This window comes from Caretta caretta, chromosome 6 (genome assembly GCF_965140235.1).
Source record: "Caretta caretta isolate rCarCar2 chromosome 6, rCarCar1.hap1, whole genome shotgun sequence".
In the NCBI taxonomy this organism is placed as follows: Eukaryota; Metazoa; Chordata; order Testudines; family Cheloniidae; genus Caretta; species Caretta caretta.
The window spans coordinates 22531075-22557923 of record NC_134211.1 but is presented as its reverse complement, the minus strand read 5'-3'; the positions used below and the strand labels follow the sequence as shown (position 1 = coordinate 22557923).

Genomic DNA, 26849 nt, shown 5'->3' with positions numbered 1-26849 from the left:
ACTCAGCAGGTGTTTGGTGATTTGTCTGTTGTGCCAAAGTCAGTTCTGGACATAACTAAAGCTCAGAAAGAATCTGTTGCCGTGCATGATATTGCAGAAGGAAAGGAATTTCTGTGTGAAATCTTTGAAGTCTGTGAGAAGTCAATAGCTGTGCCTAGACAGGGTGAAAAGGAATTGCTTCCTTTGATTGTTAATGGGCCACTGTTGATAGTAAACAGTCTCTCTTCTAAAAAAGAAAAGGAGTACTTGTGGCACCTTAGAGACTAACCAATTTATTTGAGCATGAGCTTTCGTGAGCTACAGCTCACTTCATCGGATGCATACCGTGGAAACTGCAGCAGACTTTATATATACACAGAGAATATGAAACAATACCTCCTCCCACCCCACTGTCCTGCTGGTAATAGCTTATCTAAAGTGATCATCAGGTGGGCCATTTCCAGCACAAATCCAGGTTTTCTCACCCTCCACCCCCCCCACACACACACAGATTCACTCTCCTGCTGGTGATAGCCCACTTTGGATGGGCTATCACCAGCAGGAGAGTGAATTTGTGTGGGGGGGTGGAGGGTGAGAAAACCTGGATTTGTGCTGGAAATGGCCCACCTGATGATCACTTTAGATAAGCTATTACCAGCAGGACAGTGGGGTGGGAGGAGGTATTGTTTCATATTCTCTGTGTATATATAAAGTCTGCTGCAGTTTCCACGGTATGCATCCGATGAAGTGAGCTGTAGCTCACGAAAGCTCATGCTCAAATAAATTGGTTAGTCTCTAAGGTGCCACAAGTACTCCTTTTCTTTTTGCGAATACAGACTAACACGGCTGTTACTCTGAAACCAGTCTCTCTTCTGAGGAAAGTGTGTTGGTGCCTAACGGCCAAAGTCTTTCAAGTAAAAATGAATCCACTGAATTTGCTTTGGAAAAAGCTAGAGTGGATAGCTTAAAGGAGGTTTCATTAGCTAATATTGGAAGTGAACAGTCTGTGTCTCAGGTTCAAGGAAAAGGCTGGATTCCTGGCTTTACACAGCAAAGCAGCCTTATGAATAGGCCCATAGAACTTTGGATTTGTCATGTGATTTCTTAGTAAGCTCTAATGTATCTGATGCCTTGTGGGTGCAGAAATTGGTAGCTGAAAAGCAGGAGAACTGTAATTCAGACATAATGATAGAAGGCTGTGTCTCTTTAAGGAATGGTGTCTGTGCAAACTGCCTAGCTGACAAGGGAAAAAGGAAAGGCAAGCTAACTCTTAAAAAGCAAAAATGCTTTCCTGTATCAGGGCTTCAATGGCACCATTTAAAGAGCCACCTTTTAATGAGTTTTAACTATAATTTTTATTTTCCATAATTTAGCACTGCATCTTAAAAACTTGACAATAAAGCATCTTTCTCTATAAATTTTATCCAGAGCAGCAAGGCTGACAAATAACATTGGTATGTTTCTACTGTAATTCCCCCTATGTTTCTCACATAGCATGGCAAAAACATGTTATTTCAATTTACTTCCTTGTTCATGCAATAGCACCTTCGATGATGTCAGCACTGCAGCTCTGGGAAGAGGGTTTGTTAATTAATTTGTGCTATCCCAGCTGGTTCCACAAACCCTTGCAGAACATTCTTAAACTCTTGTTTTATTACTTCCTCATTGGCATCAGTGCATTTATTTTTAAATAGCAAGTAGAATACAACAAGTAATCCCCACCTGATAAGAATACATTTATGGCAGGTCAAGTTTTGGACTAGACTAAAACAATTCCTTACCTTGACGTATAAAGAGGGATCTACAACAGAATGACAGGCAGCAAATACACCACTTGTATTAGACAGAAGTTCACACCAGTGCTGCCCAAATTTTTCTGAAAGAGAAAATAGGGATAAACTGCCCAAAGTCACATATGCAAATTTATAATCTCCCTCTTTCTCAATGGGCTTTACAAATCTCTAAAATGTTTTTCATCTTGAAGATATTTTAAGACAGTCAGGTAAGAGTGGAAGGAAATAGTAGACAATCAGAAACCATGGTGATGAGTGTGATTAGATTGACAGATATAGTGGACAGTTAGCTATACCCCTGTCTGAACATTTCCATTTGCTACTAATATCAGTCCTCTGGTTTAGGTTTGCAGAACAGATGTTAGAATGCATTTTTCTTATTTCAATCAATTTTTTCCAATCGCTTCCAAAGACATGATAGAATTAGCCATGTGATCATCAGCAAACTGTAGATTTCATAACACATGGTGGCACTTACCAGGACAGATCTTGCACTGAAGCCAAACTGGGAGTTTTGGGTGCACATAGGTATAGCTTGTTCAGAAAGGACAGGCGGGAAAAAGGGAGAATGTGTTGCCCTGTATATCAAAGATGTATACACTTGCACTGAGGTTGAGATAGAAATGAGAGGCAGCCCTGTTGAAAGTCTCCAGGTAAGGAAATAAGGAATAAAAACCAAGGGTGACGTTATGGCAGGGGCCTACTGTAGACCACCTAACCAGGAAGAAGAGGTGGATGAGGATTTTTTGAAACAACTACAAAAATAATTGAAAGCATAGGACTTGATGGTGACGGGGGATTTCAAACACCCACACATCTGTTGGGAAAATAATACAGCAGGGCACAGATTATCCAGCAAGTTCTTGGAATGATTGGAGACCATTTTTATTACAGAAGGTGAAGAAAGCAACTAGAGGAGAGTCTGTTCTAGACTTGATTCTGACAAATGGGGAAGCACAGGTTGAGAATTTGAAGGTGAAAGGCAGATTGGGTGAAAGTGATCATAAAATGATAGAGATCATGAGTCTAAGGAATCATAGGAGGAAAAATAGCAGAATAAAGACAAGGGACTTCAAGAAGGCAAACTTTAACTATCTTACAGAACTGGCAGGTAAGATTTGATGGGGAGCAAGTCTAAGGGAAAAAAGAATTCAGGAGAATTCGCAGTTTTTTAAGGAATCATTATTAAGAGCACAAAAGCAAACTATCCCAATGAGTAGGAAAGATAGAAAGTTTGGTTGGCGACCACCCTGGCTTAACCAGGAGATCTTCAATGACCTGAAACTCAAAAAAGTTTGATATAAAAAGTAGAAACTAGGTCAAATTATGAAGAATGAATATAAAAAAAACCACACACAAGCATGTAGGGATAAAATTAGAAAGGCCAAGACACAAAATGAGATTAAACTAGCTATGGACATAAAGGGTAACAAGAAAACATTGTGCAAGTACATTAGAAGCAAGAGGAAGACCAATAAAAGGGTAGGCCCGTTACTTAATGAGGAGGGAAAGACAATAGCAGAAAATGCAGCAATGGTCAAAGTGTTAAATGTCTCTTTTGTTTCATTTTTTACCAAAAAGGCTAACACTGTTTGGATAACTAACATAGTAAATGTCAGTGTAAATGGGGTAGAATCTGAGGCTAAAATTGGGAAAAAACAAGTTAAAAATTACTTAGACAAGTTAGATATCTTCAAGTCAGCAGGGCCTAACAAAATACATCCTAGAATACTTAAGGAACTGGCTGAACAGATCTCTGAGCTATTAGTGATCATCTTTGAGAACTCATGGAGGACAGGAGACATCCCATAGGAGTGGAAAAGGGCAAATATAGTTCCTACCTATAAAAGGGGAATAAGGAGAACCCAGGGTATTATCGACCAGTAAGCTGAACTTCCATACCCAGAAAGATAAAGGAGCAAATATTCAAACAATCTGATTGTAAGCACCAAGAAGATAATAAGGTGATAAATAACAGTCAACATGGATTTGTCAAGAACAATCACATGAAAACAACCTGACATCCCTCTTTGACAGGGTAACATGCCTTTTGGATGGGGGAAAGCACTGGATGTGATATATCTCAACTTTAGTAAGGCTTCTGATACTGTCTCATATGACCATCTCATGAGCAAACTGGGGAAATATAGCCTAGATGAACCTACTGTATAAGATGGATGCATAACTGGTTGTACTGAATTGTTTCCAGTCAAGTTGGAAGGTCATATCATCTGGGGTCCTGCCTGGATCTGTCCTGTGTCTGGTTCTGTTCAATATCTTCATAAATTATATGGTTAATGCCATAGAGAGTACACTTATAAAGTTTGCAGATGATTCCAAGCTAGAAGGGGTTACAAATGCTTCGGAGAACAGAATTAGAATTCAAAATGATCTTGGCAAACTGAAGAAATGGTCTGACTAAATAGGATGAAATTCAGTAAGAACAAATGAAAAGTTCTATACTTAGGAAGGAATAATCAATTTCACAAATACAAAATGGGAAATGACCTCCTAGGAAGAAATACTGCAGAAAAGGATCTGTGTGTTACAGTGGATCACAAACTAAATATGAGTCAACAATGAAATATTGTTGCAAAAAAAGCCAACATCATTCTGGGATGTATTAGGAGGAGTGTTGAAAGCAAGACATGAGAAATAAATCTCCCACTCTGCTCAGCACTGATAAAGCCTCAACTGGATTATAGCATCCAGTTCTGGGCGCCATATTTCAGGAAAGATGTGGACAAATTGGAAAGTCCAGAAGAGAGCAACAGAAATTATAAAATGTCTAGAAAACATGAGCTACGAGGAAAGACTGAAACAAATGGGTTTGCTTAGTCTGGAAAGGGAAGACTGCAAGGGGATATGATAAAAGCCTTCAAACACTTAAAGGGTTATTATAAAGAGGAGGGTGATACATTCTTTTCCTTACCCACTGAGGACAGCACAAGAAGTAATAGGCTTCAATTGCAGCAAGGGAAATTTAGGTTAGACATTAGGGAAAGCTTCCTAACTGTAAGGGTAGTTGAGCCTGAAACAAATTATCTAGGGAGATTGTGGAATCTCCATCAGTGAAGGTTTTAAAGAACAAGTTAGATAAACTCCTCTCAGGGATGGTCTAGATAATACTTAGAACTGCCTCAGTGCAGGGGACTGGACTAGATGACTTACAAAGTTCCCTTCCAGTCTTACACTTCTATGATTCTGTGATTCTATGGAATGCAGGCTCATCGGGCCAGATCCTCAACTAGTGTAGTATGGTGTAGTTCCACTGATTTCAGTGGAGCTATGCCAATTTATATCAGCAGAAGATATGGAGCATAATGTTAATAACAATATATTTTTAGTCTTTAATGTTCTTTATTCTAATACATCTTCTTTGGGGTTCAAATTAATCAGTGATCAAATCAAATGGAAAGTGCCACATCTTTCTGCATTAGTATATTTGTTCTGTTTTAAAAACAAAACTACCACCTTTTAAACATGGAAGAACAAACTTTTTAGGTTATATCCACTTCCAGAAGAAACCATTGTGTTCTCTCTTCTAATAGCACTGGAAGACAGGAAGCTCTTGTGACCATAAACTCCCTGGTTAAAAGTTTTCTAAAGCATTATAGGCTACCCAAAATACAACAGACATTTAGCTTTGGAACATCAGTGAGAATAAGTACCTTTGTCCACACTGTTTGCACAAGGGTCCTCAAAGTTGTCTTCAACATCAGGACAGCTGCCCCTAGTCTTCCATGAGTTACCAAAGGCTGAAGCTGAATCCTCCACAACTCCACTAATTGTTCGAAAGTCATCAATCTGGATGTTGTTGAAATTGCCACAAAGACCTGGGTGGGGGATAAATCACAATCAAATGGTATAAATAGGGTTTTGAGATTTAGAAGGATGAGCTTAGCTCTCTGGTGCTCTAGGTTTCTATCCAGGAAGTAGGAGACTTGTCTTGCTTGGCATATTTAATGTTCACACAGTACACTTTTTTAAAGGTATAATTTTTATTATCTATACTACAGTAGCACCAAGGAGTCCCAACAGAGACTGGTGTTGTACATACACACAGTGAGAGACTGTCCCTGTCTCAAAGAGCTTACAAACTAAAGAAATGGCAAAAAAAGTTGCAGAAACAGAATATTACCCCTTTTTACAGGCAGGAAACAGAGGTACCGAGAGGTCAAATGACTTTTCCAGGGTGTAACAGAAAGTCTGTCGAAAATATAGGAATCTAATCCACATCCCTTGAGTCCTGGCCCAATATCTTAACCAGTTTTCCTTTATAGTCTAATAATTCAAAAGATTCTCACATACCACACAATATGAAATTCAATTTATCTACCTCAGCAGAGTGGAAGGATTTAGTCAATTCTACCTAGACTTTAAGTTTTTATTGGAGGCATGCAAGGTATTTCAATACGGCTCTCAATTCATTAAGGTCAAAATGGAAGCAAGTAATTTGGACAGGAAGGGTGGTGGATGTACCATTATAATATGGGTAGACATCAAGAGCATAATACACTGTATAGACATCAAGAGCATAATATACTGTACCAGATGTATGATTTTGGTAAGAGTCATCCACTGTTATGAAGAGCTGCATAATGGGTTTTATTTGCACTTGAATCTGTACTCCCAATGAGGTCAAGATGTTGATGTAGAATGTAGAGGGTCTGAAGATAGTGATGCCATCTAAAAATACATAAATATATCTTTACCAAGAAAATATGCACAAATCTGCATATATGTGAAGAGTGGACTACAAATGTACACCTCCATTTGCTTGCTCACTGAACAGACAGTGGCCAGAAACAGATGCTTCAGAGGAAGGTGCAAGAACCCTGCAGCAGGCAGCTGTGGGATAACCTGGGGCAGATATGAACACTGAAGAAGGAACACTTACCTCTAGTTATTGGCAGCATCGCAATGAAATTATTGATATAGACGTTTCCACAGGAACAGAGTCGGATATTCTGCAAATGGAAAATGAAATATGCCACAATGACAATCAAATATCAAAGAAAGGGATGGAATTGGTGTCAATTCTGACATGCTTCAGCCTTCGAAACTTGCTTACAGAAGGGAGGGTCTTTAATAAATCAATACCATTGAAGACTCCTCTGCCCCATAACACAGTTTGATATTATCTGGTGAATGGTGTGGTCCAGGGATCTGTGCAGCAACACTGAAAAATTCTGAGAGCTGTACTGGAAAAAAAGAGAACCCATACCCTAAGCAATATCCTCGACAGCATGTGTCTCACTTAACTTTTTTGAGGACAATAGAGGAAATTTACTTAGGGGAAATTTACATCTTCAGAGCACTGTGCAGACATCAGGCCCGATTCTGTTCCCAGAGGAGTCAATTGGAATTTTGCCATAGGCTAAAGGGGGAGCGGGATCAGGCCTTCCATCTGGAAAACGATGTGCTGTTATGGTGACTGTACTCCGCAAAGGAGATTATAGCAGATACAGCACAAGGTAACAAAGGTACTGTCAGGTCTCAAGAATCTTATTGATAAGAAAGACATAAGGGACCTGGGCTTCTTTTTATTTCTTGGAAAAGAGGAGATGTTTTTGAAGTAGAAATACTCAAAATTATGAAAAGGACTGCAAAGGCTGATAGAGATCCTTTTTGAACCTCTTACCACTGTGAAAAATGCAAGAGGCAGAATCTCAAAAGTTAGGAACCTAGTAGAAAACAGAGGATTTCTGTAGAACTAAGCTGGTAAACATATGGACCTGATCCTTAGCTGGTGTAAAGTGGTGTAACACCATGAATTTCAATGGAGCTAGGCTGATTTACATTACCAGAGGAGACCCATAAAACTGAATTCAAGCCCCTTTCCCTTTTCCCTTCAAAACAGTCAAGAAGGAATGCTGCAAGGGTGGTGATACTTCAGATTTGTTTTTGGTGGCTCTGCCTTACCCCCACCCCATATATGTATATAAGAGTTGCCTGACTTAGTTTGGAGGAAGTTCGCAGGAAACATAATTGAAGCAAAAAGTACAAATGAATTCAATAATTCCTCAATGATTTGTTCCTGGAGTAGGAGAGTATGTGGATTATCAAAAAGCATGCGGGTTAGAGAAAGAATGGTCTTGTGATCAAGGCACCTGACAGAGACTCATGAGATCTATGTCTGGTTCCTGTCTCTCCCACAGACTTGCTGTGTGGCTTTGAGTTAACTCAGTCTCTGTGTTCCACAGTTATCTATCAAATCGGACAATACTACATCCCCTCTCCCAACCTTCATCAGTCTGGTCTGTTTAGACTGTAAAATCTTTGGGGCAAGGACTGCCTCTTCCTATGTTTTTATACAGAGCCTAGCACAATGGAGCTCTGATTTTGTAGGGGAATATTACAAACACTTAACCGAAAAAGTGCAGGCATGGTGGGCCAGATGATCTTTCCTGGTCCTTACATTTCTTTTTAACCTAAGTAGTTACCAATGACTTACAAGGGCTCTTAATGTGACTAATACATTCTTCAGGCAAGTCATAGTGCTTGATATCCCACACTGAATGATCTCTCCAACAACCACAAAGCTGCTGCCAATGTCCTGAAAAGAAGCCAGAAAAACAGGTATGTGAACCATTTTCTATCATATAATTAAGAAGCAAGCAGTGGGGAGAATAGATCCCTAAAACATTTACAGGGAAATGGGAAAGGACCCAGGCATGCCAACTACAATTGCAAAATGTTATCTTTCACTCCCACTTTCAAAACCATGCCCATTAACCTTTCCCTTATGGTCCATTCCTTCAGTATCTGCTACTAATCTATTTTTCAAGGGCTACTTGGAGGTGGGTCTTTGGAGAAGAAGAGGCCAGCTCATCCACCTTCCTTTGCCAGACAATTGTCCACCAGGACAAAGTGAGGAAATCTAGGCTAATAGGTCCACTAGAAAAATAAATATTTTTTAAAACTTATTTAAAATGTGTTGATGCAGAAAGGACCCACTGATAAGCACAGAGCAGATGGGATCCAGAGTTACGAGGTAACAAATAGGACCACTCATGCTTAAAAGTTAAGCACATGCTGAAGTGCTTTGTTAGATTAGGAGCCATCTGAGCAAATTAGGCAATAAAGCTCTAACATAGCTTAACTTTTTATCCTAAATAGATTGAGAAGTTAAAGAAGCTATTTTTCATACCTTAGCTAAGACATAATGACAATTGCCATGAAAAATGAACTCTTTGTTATCAAACGTAGTAATGTGGAATCCTCCCTTCACGTTGCAATTTCCAAAAAGAGGCAGAGATACACAAACCCATTGGCCCCCAGCACAGGTACTGTAAAAAAAAACAGGAACAGTTATAACCGGAATACATGTAACGAGATATCATCTGTGTCCAAAACTTCAGATGTCTGTATAAATCAGTCACATCTTCTTCCTCTTGTGAGTAGAGCTGGCTGAAACTTAGAATTTCCATTTCATCGGAAATTTCAACATTTTGAAATTTGTATCCATTCTGAATCAGAACAAAAACAAGTATTTTCAAAATTTCCTGCCAAACAGAAATTCCAAATTGGAAAAATTTCATTTTGGAATTCTGAAATTTTGTTTTGAATTTTATTTTATTTTATAATATTTTTTATTTTTACATTACTTCATAACATGCACTAGTGTAAAACTCACACATCATAATGTGACAGACTATAATGATTGAAATAGTCTATTACTTTTATTTCATTTCATTTTTAAAATAATCAGTTGCAGCCGCTACTTAATACTGATTGATTGATTATCTTCCTTTCTAGACCAAATAGTTTTCTTGTCATGTTGTAATGAAACAGTTTGAATAAAATTTCAGAATTCCCTGAAACAAAGCTTTGGAATTCCCCAAACAAAAATTTCAGAAACAATATTTTTTTAAATTTAGAAATATTATTTTGCCACTGGAATGTCAGAGACAATTGACACATTTTTTAAACAATGTGTCAGTTTCTATCCACAATGGCATATTCAGTTGGAAAAACATTTCAATGCAAAGTTTCAGACCAGCTCTAGTTAGTTTGTTACTCAGCTACCAATTCAATGCAATGCTCCTCCCAAATGTATAAGGCTTTGCATCATCAGGCCCTGAAAGAATAAAAGCTTACTGAAATTAATAGAAAGAAATTCACTTTGGGTGCTTAAAGAACTAGTTGAAGCAATCTTGGAATCATTAACCATTATCTTCAAGTGCTATTTGGAGGATAAGTGAGATCCCAGAGGACAGGACAAGGGCAAACATAGCACCTATCTTTCACAGAGGGGGACAAAGATGACCTATGAAATTACAGACTAGTCAGCCTAACTTCTATACCTGGAAAGATACTGGAACAAATGATTAAACAATCAATTTGTAAGCACTTGAAGGATAATAGGCTGAATAAATAATAGCCCACATGGATTTGTCAAGAACAAATCATGCCAAACTAACCTACGTTCCTTCTTTGACAGTGTTATTGGGCTAGTGCATAGGGAGGAAGCAGTAGACATGATACATCTTGATTTTGATGAAGTCTCTCATGACTGTCTCATAAGCAAACTAAGAAAATATAGCTAGATGAACCTACTGTATATGGTGGGTTCATAACTGGTTGGAAAACGGTACTCAGAGAGTAGTTATCAACAGTTCCCAGTCAAGCTGGAAAAAAATATCTGCAGGGATCTGTCCTCTGCCTGGTTTTAGTCAATATCTTCATAAATGATTTGGATAATAGCATAGAGTGCGCACACAAAGTTTGCAGACAATACCAAGCTGGAATTCAATAACAAGTGCAAAGTACTATATTTAGGATTAAAAAATCAAATGCACAAATACAAAATGGAGAATAAGTGGCCAGGTGGTAGTACTGCAGAAAAAGGTTTGGGGGTAATAGCGGATCACAAACTGAATATGAGCCAACAATGTAATGCAGCTGTGGAAAAGGTTAATGTCATTCTGGGGTGTCATATATAAGAAATGAGAGGTAATTGTTTTGCTCTACTTGACACTGGTGAGGCCTCCTCTGGAGTATTCTGTCCAGTTCTGAGCACCGCACTTTAAGAAAGATGTGGACACACTGGAGACATGTTTAATCTTGAGAAAAGTAGCCTGAGGGGGGACCTGATAACGGTCTTCAAATATGTTAAGGGCTGCTATAAAGAGGCCAGTGACTAATTGTGCTCCATGTCTACTGAAGTTAGGACAAGAAGTAATCGACTTAATATGCAGCAAGGGAGACGTAGGTTAGATATTAGGAAAAACTTTGTAACTATAAAGATAGTTAAATAGCAGAATAGGTTGCCCAGGGAGGTTGTGGAATTACTACCATTGGAGGCTTTTAAGAACAGGTTAGACAAACACCTGCCAGGGATGATCTAGGTATACATGGTCCTGCCTCTGTGCACACGGATGTACTAGATGATCTGTTGAGGTCCCTTCCAGCCCAACACTGCTATGATTCCTTTAATTCAATGGGCTTTAATTCAGGCCCTTTAAAGGGACACTGACTATTTCAAAACCCAGGATGTTATAATTAGTTGAGAAATATCTTACAGATTCTAAATCAATAGCTTTCTTTCCCCAGTGTTGCAGAGAACATAAAAGAGTCTGTATGCAGGACCTACACTACTTTGTGCTGCAGATGCAGCTGTTCAGCAGGTATGGAGAACTCAAGATAACAAGCAACCTTCATTCTTAAAGCTATGCACATATAAGGAAACCAGCAAAACATGGGCATATTGCTTGGACTTCATGAGGAACTAGGGATAAAGAGAAATTTTGCAAATAGGAAAAGACAATGCCAGCAGGAAAAACAAACCTGTTTGTTGAGCTTCTCAATGGACTCTAGAATGATGAACAAAAGAGTAAAATGAAAACTGGCAAACAGCATACATGACAGGTCTTCAGTGAAAACCTTCTATAGGTGAAGACTAGAGATTGGCTCAAGCTGCAAAGTTTGGACCCAGACCAACACATTCTCAACATTCAGGGGGGTTTAGATCCAGGGTTTTGAAGCAGACCATTATTTCTATAGGAACTAATTGTGAATGCAACCCACACTAACACAGTGTAACTGTCCCACCATAGTGACTAGACCACATAGAAGTTTGAGTCAGCTAATGCCTCCAAGCTAACAGACCTGATCCTTGATCTCAGACAGGGAAGGCTCATGCTTTCAGATTCTGAAGTCTCGGGTTCAGTATCTGCAAATGACTCCCAACTAATGTCAAAACTACATGATGTTCAGATCTCACTCTGACAGTGGGTGGTGGTGATCAGTGTGTGGTGGTGATCAGATCCTAAGTTTTGTATCAGTACTATCTTTAGTTAAGACAAATATTAGGACCGGGGTGTGGAGACAATGACATTTAACTCATCAGTGCTTACTAATAAATGCATTTGCTACATGAATATAATTAGGATTGTAACAATACCAGTTTTGCGAAGGAGTAGAGTAGGACCCTCCGCTTGCATAGACTTTGCCTTGAAACATGCATGGACAGGTGTCAATGGGGATGCATTTGTTGCCATTCATGTCATCAAGAATAGTCCCTGTTCAGAAACACTGGCTAATTAATAGTTCTTAAGTGGGGAAAGACACTGAAGAAAATTGAAAAAGTAAGAAAACACAGTACATCATACTTGGACATTTCTGCGGGTCTGGCTTGGGGTGAATATGTTTTAAAGGAAAATAATGTCTTTTTGGTCATTGTCTGTAGCATTCTGAAAGTTCATCTGTTAGCTGATAGGAGGCATTTCTCACCATGGCTAAAGTGCAAATGGTTTTAATTGCAATGTGCATTTCTGATCCCATGAGGCTGTGTATTGTCACCTTGCTGAAAAGTGACACCATGTGTGGCACTATTGTAAAGGGCCAAATGCAAGATTATGATCCAGTCTCCATCCATTTCTAATACTGGTTCAGAAATCAGAAAAGAACTTCAGGGCCGCAAGCCAGCCTCCAGTTATCTATGTGCAAGCCTGCATCTGCACACACATTTTTTGTATTTGACTTCAGGAAGAGTAAGTTCCCAGTGATTTGGACACATATCGAAATCTTAACTGAAACCATGGAGGTGCCTGACTACCCATCCAGGCTCACACAACATTTCTCTGCCTATATTCTCCCCATTGAGACAGCTTTTCCTTCCATGCTCCTTCCCCAACCAGACCTGTGCCTTTTTCTCTGGTTCTACATCAGTGACCCTCCTGTCTTCCTTTCCATTTTAATGAACCTGATCCTTTAGAGGGCTGGACCAGGAGAAAGAGATGTAATTCAAACCAGTCTTTACATTAATCCATTCTTCTGTTATAAGAAACTGTTGGTTCATCCCTAGTCGTCAGTCAATACTGGATATTCCATGACTGCCTGGGATAATTCATGCAAACTTGTAAGACACAAACTATTATCTATCTACTTACAAGTTTTCCAGACATAGGAATGTAAAATTCTGTCTACAGTTTTATTTAAGTAGGTTCACATTTTAATGAAGAAAAATGCCTTTCACTGAACAACAAGAGGTATCTCCTCATTAGTCCCTTGATAAGCAGGGCCTGTTATAAGAAGGATGCTACTTTACCAGCAGGGCAGAAGCAACCATCAGTACATGGGGCTTTACAAATCTTGCTCCTCTCTGGATTGGCACATGTGTCGGCACAGGGGTTTCCACATTCCATATATTCCAGGTTATTTGGACATTCTTGGACTGCAAACCCAAATGAAGCAGTTGTAGAGGGTAATGTACTAAATCAATGTTCTAAATGTGGTTTCTCATTTTCCAAAGGAAACTAACAATCTTGGTTATAAAATGTTCTATCCAGAGCATTAGTATAATTTTATCCACTTTAGGAACCAGTTAAGTATATGGTTACTTTGGTTTTATGAGCCAACAGCTCTCACAGTTTTTAAATTGGAGGGCATTATAGACTGTAATGTTATTTACACTAATGGCTCACTGTTTACTCACTCTCAAAATGAAGTAGTCACTGTTGTACCATGCTCTGTCAGGCAGATGATCATCACACACACTCAGAAGCTTGGACTAAATACCTGCATTATTAACCTTTAGTTAACTTGCTCAATTCTTGGAATAATTATTCTAAGCAGAGAATTTTATGAAAGTACATAATTTCAGAAGCTCTTATAAAACACATTAAAAGGAACACTGCAGTTTCCTTCTCTGATAAATACTGCTAAGGATATATAAATTTTTTCTTGGATGCCAACTGAATTGGTTACTGAATTCAAATTCTGTAGTTACTTACAACAAAGATCTTTGGTTCTCCATTTCCCAGGGATTCCCCCGTTCAGGACACAGTCTCGGGAATACTGGCTAAGGGTACTGCATATGCAGCTGGAAACCAAAGCAGAATCAGAAGAAGAATTCTTTGCACAGATGCACATGTCTCCAGTGCAGGTGGCTACATAGTCATCAAAAGCTACCACTCTGGAACAGTTCCCAAGATGGGCTAGGAGTTTCTTGCATTTTGATATCTATAATGAAAGAAAAAGGAATAATCCACATCTTAACTTGGGGCCTGATCTTCAGAGTAGCTCCATTGACTTACAGAGTCTGAGAGTTTAAGGCCAGAAGAGACCATCATATCATTTAGTTTCAATGAACTCTCCGGAGCTATGCTGATTTACACCAGCTGAGGATCTATCCCATGATCACTAAGCCCACAGAAAAGGCCTGCCAGACATCTGATGTGCTCATTTGCTGTTCTTCTTGGACTGGAGGCTGTAATTCACTCATGTGCGTTTTTCCACTATAAACATCTGTAATGCTATAACAGCAGATTCTTACAACTTCATTTTGGGCTCTGATTCATGTTTGGATTCCTGAAGAATTTTAATTCTTTGAACATTGTTTATATAATATTTGCCTCAAGATAACCTCTGGAATTGTACTTTATTGTATTTCAGGGAAGTTTATACTTACTGTGACACTGGCCGCACACACTTACATATTTACTACATTTATTTTTTTGATGATGAACGTGACCTTTATGGTTTTTGGCATCTTCATCTTCAGCTACATCAGGGCACTTTTCTGTAGGCTCCTCTACTTTGTGAAGGTTTCCAAACTGCCTCGGGAGTAGTTTATAACCTGGAAAATTCCCAAGTTCATCCTGAATACCAATCAGATGCAGAACCAATCTTCAGCTCTGCTTCTGTATTGTGAAGACATATTTAATTATTGTGCTCTAGGGCAACATGTTCTTTACCCAAATTATTTAATATAACCCAGACACTTGAAATATAGGGACTGACAGACTTACATCATTCCTATTGAGTTAGAATCCTGAAATAAGGAACATTTTTATTAGGAACTGGTAAGTCTTTTTTTTTAAAAGTGAACTTTGATCTTTCACTTAAAGGTCATCAGTCTTAAGGGGTTTCAACTGTTTAAGTGCCTATTTGAACTAAATGGTAAAACTGTCAAAAGTATTTAAGTGGCTTAGGTGCCTAAGTCCCATTGACTTTCAGTGAGACTTAAGGTGAAATTTTCAAAATGGTCCTACATGACTGAGTCCCATTGGAAAGTAATGTAAATTTGGTCCCTAAATCACGTAGGCCATTGTGAACCTTTTGTCTTTAGGCTCCTAAGGCAATTCTGAAAATGGAATTGAGGTGCTGTTGAAAGTTTTACCCAGAATCCTGAAGTTCCCCACATCAGCCTGATAGGGTTATGTAAGTCTGGTAACGGGTACACGTAGGGTTCCTTTCATTTCTCTCCTTTTCAGGGACTGAGTGCAGTTGAAATCCTCACATTTCTCACGTTCCCAGGAGCTATCAGCAGCACAAGGTTTTGGCTGATCCAGGCTGTGAGCACTGCCGATGCTGTCAACGTGCAGTGTGGGCCCAGAATGGATTTGAAAGTAATGTTGTTTGGACATAACCCTTTATTTCCTAATTTAAAATGGTTTGGAGAACAGCGCTATGACGAAGGTATTTTGCTCAACCACTCTGGCTTTTGTGTCTAGGTAACACTCGGTTTCAACTCAGAGTTTCTGTTGAATTCCTTCAGTCAGGGGGAAGGGATGTTCCCTTCCCATGGAAGGAGATTGGGGTGTTCTAGCCCCAAAACATGCAGATCCCTCAGGATCCAATGGAGGCACAGTGCTACCACAGAGAGGGGCATTGCTTGGGGTTACCAACTGTCTAACCACACAAACCCAAAAACCCTTGCCCTGCCCTCTGCCCCGCCCCTTCCCTGAGACCCCACCCCGCTCACTCCATCCCCCCTCCCTCTGTCGCTTGCTCTCCCCCACCCACACTCAATTTCACTGGGCTGGGGCAGGGGATTGGGGTGCGAGAGGGGGAGTGGGCTCTGGGCTGGGGCCGAGGGGTTCAGAGTGTAGGAGGGGGCTCCGGACTTAGCCTGTGGCAGGGGATTGGGGTGTAGGAGGGGGTGTGGGCTCTGGGCTGGGGCTGAGGGGTTCAGAGCGTGGGAGGGGGCTCTGGGCTTAGCCTGGAGCAGGGGGGTGAGGTGCAGGAGAGGGTGGGGGTGCAAGCTCTGGGAGGGAGTTTAGGTGCCGGAGGGGACTCAGGGCTGGGGTGGGGGGTTGGGGTGCGAGAGGCAGTGAGGGGTGCAGGCTCCGGCTGGGTGGTCCCTAACTCGGGCGGCTCCCGGTCAGTGGTACAGCAGGACTAAGGCAGGCTCCCTGCCTGCCCTGGCCCCACGCCCCTCCCAGAAGCAGCCAGCACATCCCTGCAGCCCCTGGGGGATGCCTCAAGGCCTGTGGGCACTGCCCCTGCCTGTGGGCACCCCGCCCCCGCAGCTCCCACTGGCCACAGTTCCTGGCCAATGAGAGCTGTGGATTCAGCACTCAGGGCAGGGTCAGAGCGCGGAGCCCCCTACCCCCTACCTCCAGGGGCTGCAGGGACATGCTGGCCACTTCCGGGAGCAGCGCGGCGCCAAGCCAGGTAGGGAGCCTGCCTTAGCCCCGCTGCGCCGCCGGACTTTTAGCAACCTAAAATCTCCTGCTTTGGCTTCAGTAGCCTCTGGGAGGTTGAGCCCGATTCCAGGAGATTCCCATCCAAACAGGGAGGGTTGGCAACCCTACCCTTGCCTCTTCAGTGCTGTTCGGTCCCATGAGTAGCTGCAGGCCTCAGATAGCATGGCTCCTGCAGGAGCCATACTGCAAGGGGCTTCCCCAATCACTGTGTGCCCCTGGAACTACCGCAGGGCATGAACTTTAAGTTAATGAAGACTCTATTTGCTTCCTGCAAAGATATTGGCAGGGAAAAGAATCCTCCTGGGAACTCCACCTGCAAAGCCCAAACCTGAGGAACATCCAGGAGGGGAGCATGATGCCGGGGGATGCTCCCCCTGCTGCTCCCCTTCTGTACTGATCCAGGGGTGCAGGCTCCCCTCCATTTTCAGAAGCAGAGGGAGCATAGGGGCCAGAGTTGAGGGTTGCATTGGCCTCTTTCCAGCACAGTAGCTTGCACTATGGTTTTTGCAAACATTATCCTCAGCTCACTGAAGTTTCCGGAAAGTATGGATCACTGTTGATTATTTTTAACAATATACAAATGCAAAATCACACTGGTTCCCAACTGTAAGAGCATGAAAATGTGAAGACTTGTCAGGGAGGGAACATCTACCCATCCCTACTATGAAAGTGCAACTACCTTCGAACCTATTACTGTCAAGGGGAAATATTTAGGGTTGCCAGGTGTACAGTTTTCTACCGGAACACCCAGTCGAAAAGGGATCCTGGCGTCTCCGGTCAGCATCATTAAAAGTCCGGTCGGTGATGCTGCAGGTCTAATGAAGGCTAGTTCCTACCTCTCCTCGCACCACACTGTGCCCCAGAAGCAGCCAGCAGGTCCGGCTCCTAGGCAGGGGGGCCACGGCACTCCATGTGCTGCCCCCACCCCAAGCACTGGCTCCACACTCCTATTGGCCAGGAACCATGGCCAATGGGAGCTGGGGGGGGGGGTGGTGCCTGCGGGCAAGAGAGCTGCATGGAGCCTCCTGGCCCCACTGCCTAGGAGCTGGACCTGCTGCTGGCCGTTTCTGGGGCACAGTGTGGAGCCAGGACAGTCAGGGAGCCAGCCTTAGCTCCGCTGCGCCGCTGACTGGGAGCCACCCGAGGTAAGCCTGTGCCTTGATCCTGAGCCCCAGCCCCCTGCCACAGCCCTGAGCCCCCCGAAATGTAGCGCCCCCTCCTGCACCCCAAACCCCTCATCCCCAGCCCCACCCCAGAGCCCACACCCCCAGATGGAGCCCTCATCCCCTCCCACACCCCAACTCCCTGCCCCAGCCTGGAGTCCCCTCCCACACCCTGAACTCCTCATTTCTGTCCCCACCCCTGAGCCAGTATCCCCAGTTAGATCCCGCACCCCCTCCTACACCCCAACCCCCTGCCCCAGCCCAGTGTAAGCAAGTCAGGGTAGGGGAGAGCAAGCCACCAAGGGAGGGGGAATGAAGTGAGTGGGGGCGTGGCCTCAGGGAAGGGGTGGGGCTAGGGTATTCCGTTTTATATTATTAGAAAGTTGGCAACCCTAAATATGGTAGTGGTACAATATGAGAGGTCTGCATTTAACTTTGGTTCAATGGGGTTTTTATGTGAATCTTTTCAGGTTTGCAACCCCCCGAGAATCATGAATCAGCCTTAGGTTTCTCAGAAGTCACCCTAGGTTTGTCAAAATGTGTATATCAGGGTACCTTTCAGCAAACCAGATGAAAATGTTTTTTTAGGTTTTGTATCATGCTTCATAAAACTCTAGGGAACACATAATATCCAATTCCTACCATTCAAATGCAAATCATTCTTCTCATTGCCATCATAGTTCCCACACAGACCACATGTTTTCCCCTTGTATGTATCTTCCAAGTCCAGCTACAAAATAAAAACAAACAGGAAGATCAGGGTTTTAAGTGGTTCAATGTGGAAAAGCACTAAGGTGTCAAATTTCTTCTATCTTGTGAAAACGTTGAATGGTATGTCTGAACAAAAGGAAACTCTCTAAACAAACAGCTGAGCCACATTCCTTTAGTGTTTAGCTATTAATTTTTTGGAGCATTATTTAATGTACTGTGACAAAGCTCTACCTTGGTGAGTCTTGCGCTTATTGGCGGATTTGCTCGCCTTGGAGCTTCATGGCAGCCCTCAGCTTGGTTGTTTTTTCTGAACCCACAGTCCAGGTCGACTCCCCCTGTGTCTGACCAGGAGTTGGGAGGATTTGGGGGGAACCCGGGCCCGCCCTCTACTCCGGGTTCCAGCGCAGGGCCCTGTGGAATGCAGCTGTCTAGAGTGCCTCCTGGAACAGCTGCACAACAGCTACAACTCCCTGGGCTACTTCCCCATGGCCTCCTCCCAACACCTTCTTTATCCTCACCATAGGACCTTCCTCCTGGTGTCTGATAATGCTTGTACACCTCAGTCCTCCAACAGTCCACATTCTCACTCTCAGCTCCTAGTGCCTCTTGCTCCCAGCTCCTCACACGCACACCACAAACTGAAGTGAGCTCCTTTTTAAAACCCAGGTGCCCTGATTAGCTTTCCTTAATTGATTCTAGCAGCTTCTTGGTTGGCTGCAGGAGTTCTAATTAGCCTGTCTTAATTGTCTCCAGAAGGTTTCTGATTGTTCTGGAATCTTCCCTGTTACCTTACCCAGGGAAAGGGGACCTACTTAGCCTGGGGCTAATATATCTGCCTTCTATTACTCTCCTATAGCCATCTGGTCCGACCCTGTCACAGTACATAATTTGCTTCAATACCTTTAAAGTATGAAGACTCAGTTAAATATAAAATGTTGCTTTCTTCATTATATACATTTGGTCTTAACAAGTCCTTTCTCATTACACACTCTGTGGCCCAAATCCTGAGGTCCTTACTAGAAGGGGCACATCTACCCTCAGTCACATGGTGTAAATCTGGACTATCTATAGTTACTATAGATTTATACCAAGGTGGCTGAGAGTAGTATTTGGACCTCAGTTTTCTTCAGGGATATTCCCATTGATTTCAGTGGAGAGCTACCTGAGTAAAAAGCTGAATAAGGGCTGTAGAATGGACCATATATACTTGCAGCTTAATTAGAAAAAGGGATGGACAAATCCTGAGTATTACTGAGCATAAAAAATGCTCATGAAACATCTATTGAATTAAGATCAAGAAGCCAGGAAAATAATTAGGAGTACTTTACCCAAGCTCCTGCAATTAGAAACTGTTTAGATCAGGGATTGGCAACCTTTGGCACATGGTCCATCAGGGAAATCCACTGGCACACCAGGACGGTTTGTTTACCTGCAGCATCCACAGGTTCAGCCAATGGCAGCACCCACTGGCTATGGTTCACCGCTCCAGGGCAATGGTGGCTGCGGGAAGCAGCGGACAGCACATCCATCAGCCCATGCTGCTTCCCGCAGCTCCCATTGGCCTGGAATGGTGGACCATGGCCAGTGGGAACTGAGATCAGCTGAACCTGCAGACGCTGCAGGTAAACAAACCGTCCCGTCCACTAGCGGATTTCCCTGACGGGCCGCATGCCAAAGGTTGCCGATCCCTGGTTTAGATAAACTCAACTACATCAAACAAAGGAGTGAAGGTGATCCACCCCAATAGAAGGGTGGGGGGAGAAATCAGATTACAACATATATGTAAACTTGCAAATACAAGTGAATGTATTACAAGATGTAAATATATGTTAGACATATTTGCAACATTATTGTTTAGTAATAAACCTGTAACAGAACTTCATATGAGACAGTCCAAATTCAAAGGAAAAATAGTTAACAATTGCTATTCCTACCAGATAAACAGCTAATTGCAATATATTACACAGCTAGGTCAATAATACAAGTATCCTATGGTAGGGCAACTTCTTCCCTCCCCATCTCAGGCACTACAGTCCTACTCTAGACAGGATGCTAAATGTTCACGGAACAGCGGAACCCTGGTGAGAATGAGCTTCTGGTCACTTGATAGTGATATTGGCTTATCCTCTTCACCACTGGATTGAAAGGCAAACTTCATAGCACTTCTATGTCTTGCTGGCTAGGGCAAATAGCAGACTAAATCAAAATTTGAACTAGCATGTGACTGTAGAACCTTTTCCCATATGGATACCAAGCTGGCCTTCTATCCACATGAGCAACTTTTCAATCTTTTTCTATCTGTTCTATTCCCTTCTTTAACTCTCTGAATTGTGTTGCAGGGAATAAAAATCTCTGAAGCACCCATTATGTGGATAATTAGAGAACCACAGTCTCCAGGACTGTCAACCAGCACCTTTCAGCAGCACTAAAATTCACTAAGAGAAAACCAACTAACTGGATCTTCATACTAAGAGAGTGTCAGCCCAGTTCCACTTGAGAGTCAGGCCAAGCGTGGATGTGACTTGGAAGTAAGTACAGGTGTCTTCAATCAAAATGCTCTTCAAGCTGAAGGGGAGTGGAATCCTAAAAAACAGAGCAGAAAAAACCAACAAACTATAAAATAGAGCCCAAATCAAATTAAAAGAAGTCAAATTGAAGCAATGAAAGGTATAAGTATGTTCATGTAAAAGTTAGGGTTGGTCTCCATTTATGCACAATGCATTCTTTTATCTTGTCCAGTATGCCCGTTTGCCAATCCTAATCCACAAGGCAATGTATTTTGTCCATTAGCCTGTTGATACTGGGCCATATCTTCAGCTGGTGTAAACTGACTGACTCCATTCACTTCAGTGTAGTTATGCTGATTTATACCAGCTGAGGATCAGATCCATTATGATAGTAAGAGGAGCCATATCATAGTACTGGGGGGGGCATTGCTTCTCTGCCCTGGGGGCTCCCCCATGTGAGGTACCACAGGTTTCTATTCTCTCTCCACTGTCTTTAAGAGGTATGGGACATACAGAGGTGCTTTGGCCTGCAGTGCCATCTATATTGCTTTTGCATCTGAGCCAGATGATAGTCTCTCACTTTGCCCATGCCTGGCTGAGAAAGGAGTTTGGATAGCTAGCAAATGCTCAGCCTACGTAAGACAAAGCAGGGGTTCCTCAACCTTTTCCACAGTGTGACCCTCTCTTACATACCAGGACCATGCTGGTGCCCCATTTCATTTAGCAATACAGGAAGGGTAGGTTGTTTGGTTGGAGAAATAACTGGAAGAAATTGCAGATTTTTTTCTCCTTTGATTGACGAGATGCACCTGCCTTTTATCACTAAGATTTGCAATCTAATGGCTCTTTCCTATGTTCCACTACTTCTGGATGTCTAGACAGAAACAGCGGCCAATAGTACTTTTTCCATCTTTGCTTGGCAAGGAGGGTGTGAGTGTTTCTGCTAGGTGTAGCCCTTGCCCATGCTCTTGACATCTCTGTGCTAGAATATGGCAATGCACTTTACAGGGGGTTGCCCTTGAAAAATCATTCAAAAAAATTCAGCTCATTCTACATGTGGCTGTCAATGTATTTAGTAGTGGTTCATGCATGGATCATACTTACCCCATGCTCCACAGAGTGCTAGCAGTTCATTTCAGGTTACCATTTAAGGTGAAATGCCATATGAATACTATATTTGTATAATTCATAATAGGAGAAGACAGTTTCTGAATTGAGCTTTTAGTTGTGGAAGAGTCTTTCAATTCTTATTCTGATCATCACCTAATTGTGGATGTGATGTTGCACCCCATAATTCTTTATGGAAATATGCTTATGAATGTATACATGACATAACTGGAATATGTTTTATGCTACATGTGCCATGTAACATATCTCTACAAAGGTTATGATCTACTGAATATATTCATCCTATTTGTATGCATGTATCATTTTTGTATTTGAAGTTATGAATATTGGCTGTGTACTTGTTTGATTTTAAGTAGCCTTAGTAAAGCATTTGGTCAGCTTCTTGAGAAAGGAATTTGCAAATTAAGTGCCCAATCAAGAAACACTTAACTGACAATGGATCTCGGAAGACTCCAATCCACATAAGAAGTCTTCCTGGAGACATTCAAGATAGCATGTGGGCAATGGCTGCTGTCTGTAAAAACTGAGTCATGCATGGACATGTGAATTGCCCATGTAACTCCAAAACTCCATCCTGGAGCTGGATTTTGTATAGAAGAGAGGAGGGGGTCTCCATCCACAAGAGAAAGTCTATTTAAGCCCCTCCATTTTGTCTTCAGCTGGCTCAAGAGATAGCCTCTCCACCCCCAAATGATACCTGAAAGAAACTGGAACAAAGGACAGTAACCACAGGGGTGTGAGTGATTGCTAGACCCAGACTAGAAGGAGGCTTGTATGTAAAAGAAGCTTACTGGAACATCTCTGAGGGTGAGGTTTCATCTGTAATCACTTTCTTACTGTATTAGGCATAGACTTTTATTTTATTTTGCTTGGTAATTCACTTTGTTCTGTCTGTTATTACTTGGAACCACTTAAATCCTACTCTTTGTATTTAATAAAATCACTTTTTACTTATTAATACTGGGGGGGGGACAAACAGCTGTGCATATCTCTCTATCAGTGTTATAGAAGGTGAACAATTTATGAGTTTATACAGGGTAAAACGGATTTATTTGGGATTTGGACCCATTGGGAGCTGGGTATCTGAGTGCTGAAGACAGGAACACTTCTTAAGCTGTTTTCAGTTAAACCTGCAGCTGTTGGGGGACGTGGTTCAGACCTGGGTCTGTGTTTGCAGCAGGCAAGCGTGTTTGGCTTAAACAAGGCAAGGTTGTGGAGTCCTGGGCTGGGAGGGAAAATGGGTTAGAAGTAGTCTCAGCACATCAGTTGGCATTTCCCAAGGGGTTTTCTGTGATCCAACCCATCACAGTGGGTCTGACCAGATAGTAAGTATTAAAAATCAGGATGGGGTGTATTAGGCACCTATATAAGCCAAAGGCCCGAATATCGGGACTGTCCCTATAAAATGGGGACATTTGGTCACCCTAGTCTAATCCCACACTGCAGTAAAAATTGGATGGAAATGTGTATGTGTTATGTAGAAAATCAAAATAGATTACCATAAGGGGCCCTTTTGTCCTTACCATCTATGAACTCTAATGGAACCCTTGCCAGGTGCTGAGTGCCTCATCTCCTATTAGGGTCAGTGGCAGCTGAGACGCGCTCACAGAAATTGTTCAGCACCTCAAAGGCTCAGTCCCTGTATAACTTTCTAAGAGTTTTCAATGGCAGAAGGACTTTAATTGCACTAACTAGGATACAAACTACAGTACAAGCTCTGTCAGTCCTCATCCTTTGTGGCACAAGCTGACCTACCAGATGGGTGCAGGTTGAAACCTCTCTCACCTGGTATACAGACACATTGCATAATGTGGGGTATTTTGAATGTCTTATTCCTTCCTTTGATGAATCTGCCAAGTCCAGAAGGGTCATTAATGCATTGCTAATATACAAGAGTGTACTTAAAAGGGAGAACAAACAACATAGTCCAGAGAGAACAATAAATGTTTGCTTACTCATATCCATTCACTGTGATGCCTGACTCTTTCACCTCTAGAAGCACTCCATCAATGGTCGCAGTGAAGCAGACTGGAAATCCATTCTTGTCACTACGCCTGACCTGGATGTTGAAGTCCTGGTAACTGTCATTGCAGTGCGAGGCGAAAACATAGTGGCAGATTCCGGGGAAATCGAATTTAACATGGTCAAATGTCTGAAAGTGGAAACTGCCCCAAGTAGAACATTCACTCCTGGTGACTGCAGGGCGCTGGACTGTAGAAAGAGATAGGTGGGTAATGTTATCAGTGTGTATTGGAGGCTTTTATTTACACAGTGCCTAGCACCTGCCATTGAAGTGGCACTTTAAAGATTTAAGGGGGAGATTTTCAGCCATCCATGGCACTTTGGCATCCAACTCTTATTGGCTTTCAGCTGGAGTTAGGTACCTAAGTGCTCTTGGTGCCTCTGTAAACCTCCCCTTAAACTGTATTAAAGCAGGTTGGAAACTGGTTTGCAGTCTCTTCTATCGGGCTCTCATCCAACAAGTGCCACAGATAACATCACTTTTCAGCAAGATGGCTGCCTCCAGCAGTAGACTCAGAAATGCCGGTTGTAATTAAAAACTTTTCTAAACTACACTGCATTTCATAGGTTACTCAAATTCAGAAGTGTGTCTAATATTGACTCAGCAAACATTTCCCTTCATTGAGAGGGATGCCAGAAACAAACTTTTGCTGGACCTTAAATAGACCTCCAACTTCTAGTACAACTCAGTCCCATCTCAAAAACTTTGGGCCAGAACCTTGGCCCTTGTGCAGCCAATTTGTGATGCTTAGAGACACCTTTTCTTCATCCCCCACTTAGGACTGAACCCCTCGAGTTTTCAATTGCATATGCTAAAGTTACACATCAAAACTTTCTTTGACTGTGTATGAAACTACGTCTCAGAAACAACCTCAGACTGCGAAGCTAAGCAAAACTGGTGTAATTCTCCGTTAACGGAAATTACACTTTGCTGCAATATGCTTTAAGCCTCTCATTTTGCCTACCTGGCGGAATGGCAGGAGAAAATGGGACGGTTTTCCTGATTTGTTGGTGTGATGGCCTTCAGTAATATTAACCGAGCAATATACATCACAGATCAAATCAAAATCAGCCCTTAACATACTCTGTGAACTCTGAAATGTTATGAAATATTCATAACTGGGAATCAGCAGGGGTGCATTCAAAATGTATTTTATTTAAATAAGATGCATCAATAAAACACACTAAGGTGCCAGGATGTTTTTACAGATTGCATTTGGTAATAGGCATTTGTAACACTAGAGTAGAGTGGAATAAAAGAGCACCTTTCTGCATACAAGGCAAGGGAAAATAGGTAGGTTTTACTCATTTGTTGGTGTGGAGTTGCTAGAAATACTAACCCTGCAGCAGCCATCACATGAATTCACAATCAACTTTGTGTAATAAATGAACTCAGAAAGCTATGAGACATTCTGAACCAGGAATCAGAAGGTAACAGTGCAGTAGGGGGGAAAATAGAATCCCTACTACAGTGCAGGTACCAGGCAATTAACTCTGGGGGACATCATGCAGAAAAATTTCCCCTACAGACTATATAAAAGTCAGACAATTAAAAAGGATGTCACCATTTTCTATATTACAAACTGTATCCAGCAAATCTGTTCTTTAAACAACTAATCTTGGAACCATGGAATGGCAGATGAATTGCTTTTTAATGCAAAGAAAAACAATTAATTACTTAAATGAGGTTCATTTGTAGTGTACATACACAGTGCTAAGCGATTTACAGCATGCACATATATCTCAGTCTAACCAAGTTTTTTTTAATTTGACATTTGTATTTGTTATTTAATAGAGGTAAATATCTAAGCAAACAACTTCAGAGTTAGATTTTTCTTACCTATCTGCACTGGTGTTTTGCTCTCGCAATAACTCCAAATTAGGCAAAATATCCATAGTGACCCTCCCTTTTTTTTCCCCATCACACCTACTAAGAGGTAACTTGAAAAACCTCCCAGGGAAATGCTTTTTTCTTGGCTTATCGGCACAGTTTTATAGTCCAGGAATTTGGCGTGAGAACAAAACATTGATGGCAGAGTCTCTGAAAGGTGGAGCTTCGCTGATTATTCCCTCGCTGATTCAAGCTTAAAAGACTGAGCGCTCACATTACCTTCTGAAAAGACAACCACGTGTTTTTGTGGTATTTAATTCTTTGGGGATGAGCATGAGGGGATTCACTACAGCTTTTTCCATTCCCCTTTTAAATACTTTAAAATGGTGTTTCTTTCTTCCCTTCCAGTTTTGTCTTTTTCTTCGTGGCAAACATCTTCCTTTTTATTGTGACTTATTGGACACAAGCACTCATGGCCCTGATTCAGTCCCTTTACTCCTTTGTTCAGACACCAGTGGAATTGCTCTTCCTGAGGATCAGTTTGTTGGTTATTATTACATGCTCCCTCTGCTGGCTGAATGGCTACTTCTGAGCAACAGAAGAAAAAATACTGTAGGGTCAGGCATAAAGCGATGGCTTATTTAAAGAAAAAAATATTGACAGCTGAGTGGTGGACTTTAAAAAGTGAAAGGGGCCAGGTTAGCTGCACTGGACACTGAAGTAGACTTTCCACAGAACAGGTGCAATGTTAGTACAGAGAATGCAAACTTCTTACCCCT

The 26849-nt window shown here is 41.9% G+C and overlaps 1 protein-coding gene across 1 annotated transcript in view; it reads right to left on the bottom strand.

Annotated features, from left to right (window-relative positions):
• Positions 1-26161, bottom strand: part of LOC125638456 (mucin-5B-like) — a 66192-nt gene extending 40031 nt beyond the window's left edge. Inside the window, exons 1-14 of the mRNA XM_048854245.2 lie at positions 26080-26161; positions 24173-24428; positions 21051-21165; positions 18514-18601; positions 14714-14856; positions 14012-14240; positions 13327-13452; positions 12181-12298; positions 8926-9064; positions 8230-8331; positions 6673-6742; positions 6324-6461; positions 5444-5608; positions 1761-1855 (exon numbers count right to left, since the gene is read on the bottom strand). Coding sequence (XP_048710202.2) covers positions 1761-1855; positions 5444-5608; positions 6324-6461; positions 6673-6742; positions 8230-8331; positions 8926-9064; positions 12181-12298; positions 13327-13452; positions 14012-14240; positions 14714-14856; positions 18514-18601; positions 21051-21165; positions 24173-24428; positions 26080-26161 — 1866 coding nt within the window. The remainder of the gene's footprint in view (positions 1-1760; positions 1856-5443; positions 5609-6323; positions 6462-6672; positions 6743-8229; positions 8332-8925; positions 9065-12180; positions 12299-13326; positions 13453-14011; positions 14241-14713; positions 14857-18513; positions 18602-21050; positions 21166-24172; positions 24429-26079) is intronic.
• Positions 26162-26849: the final 688 nt, after the last annotated feature.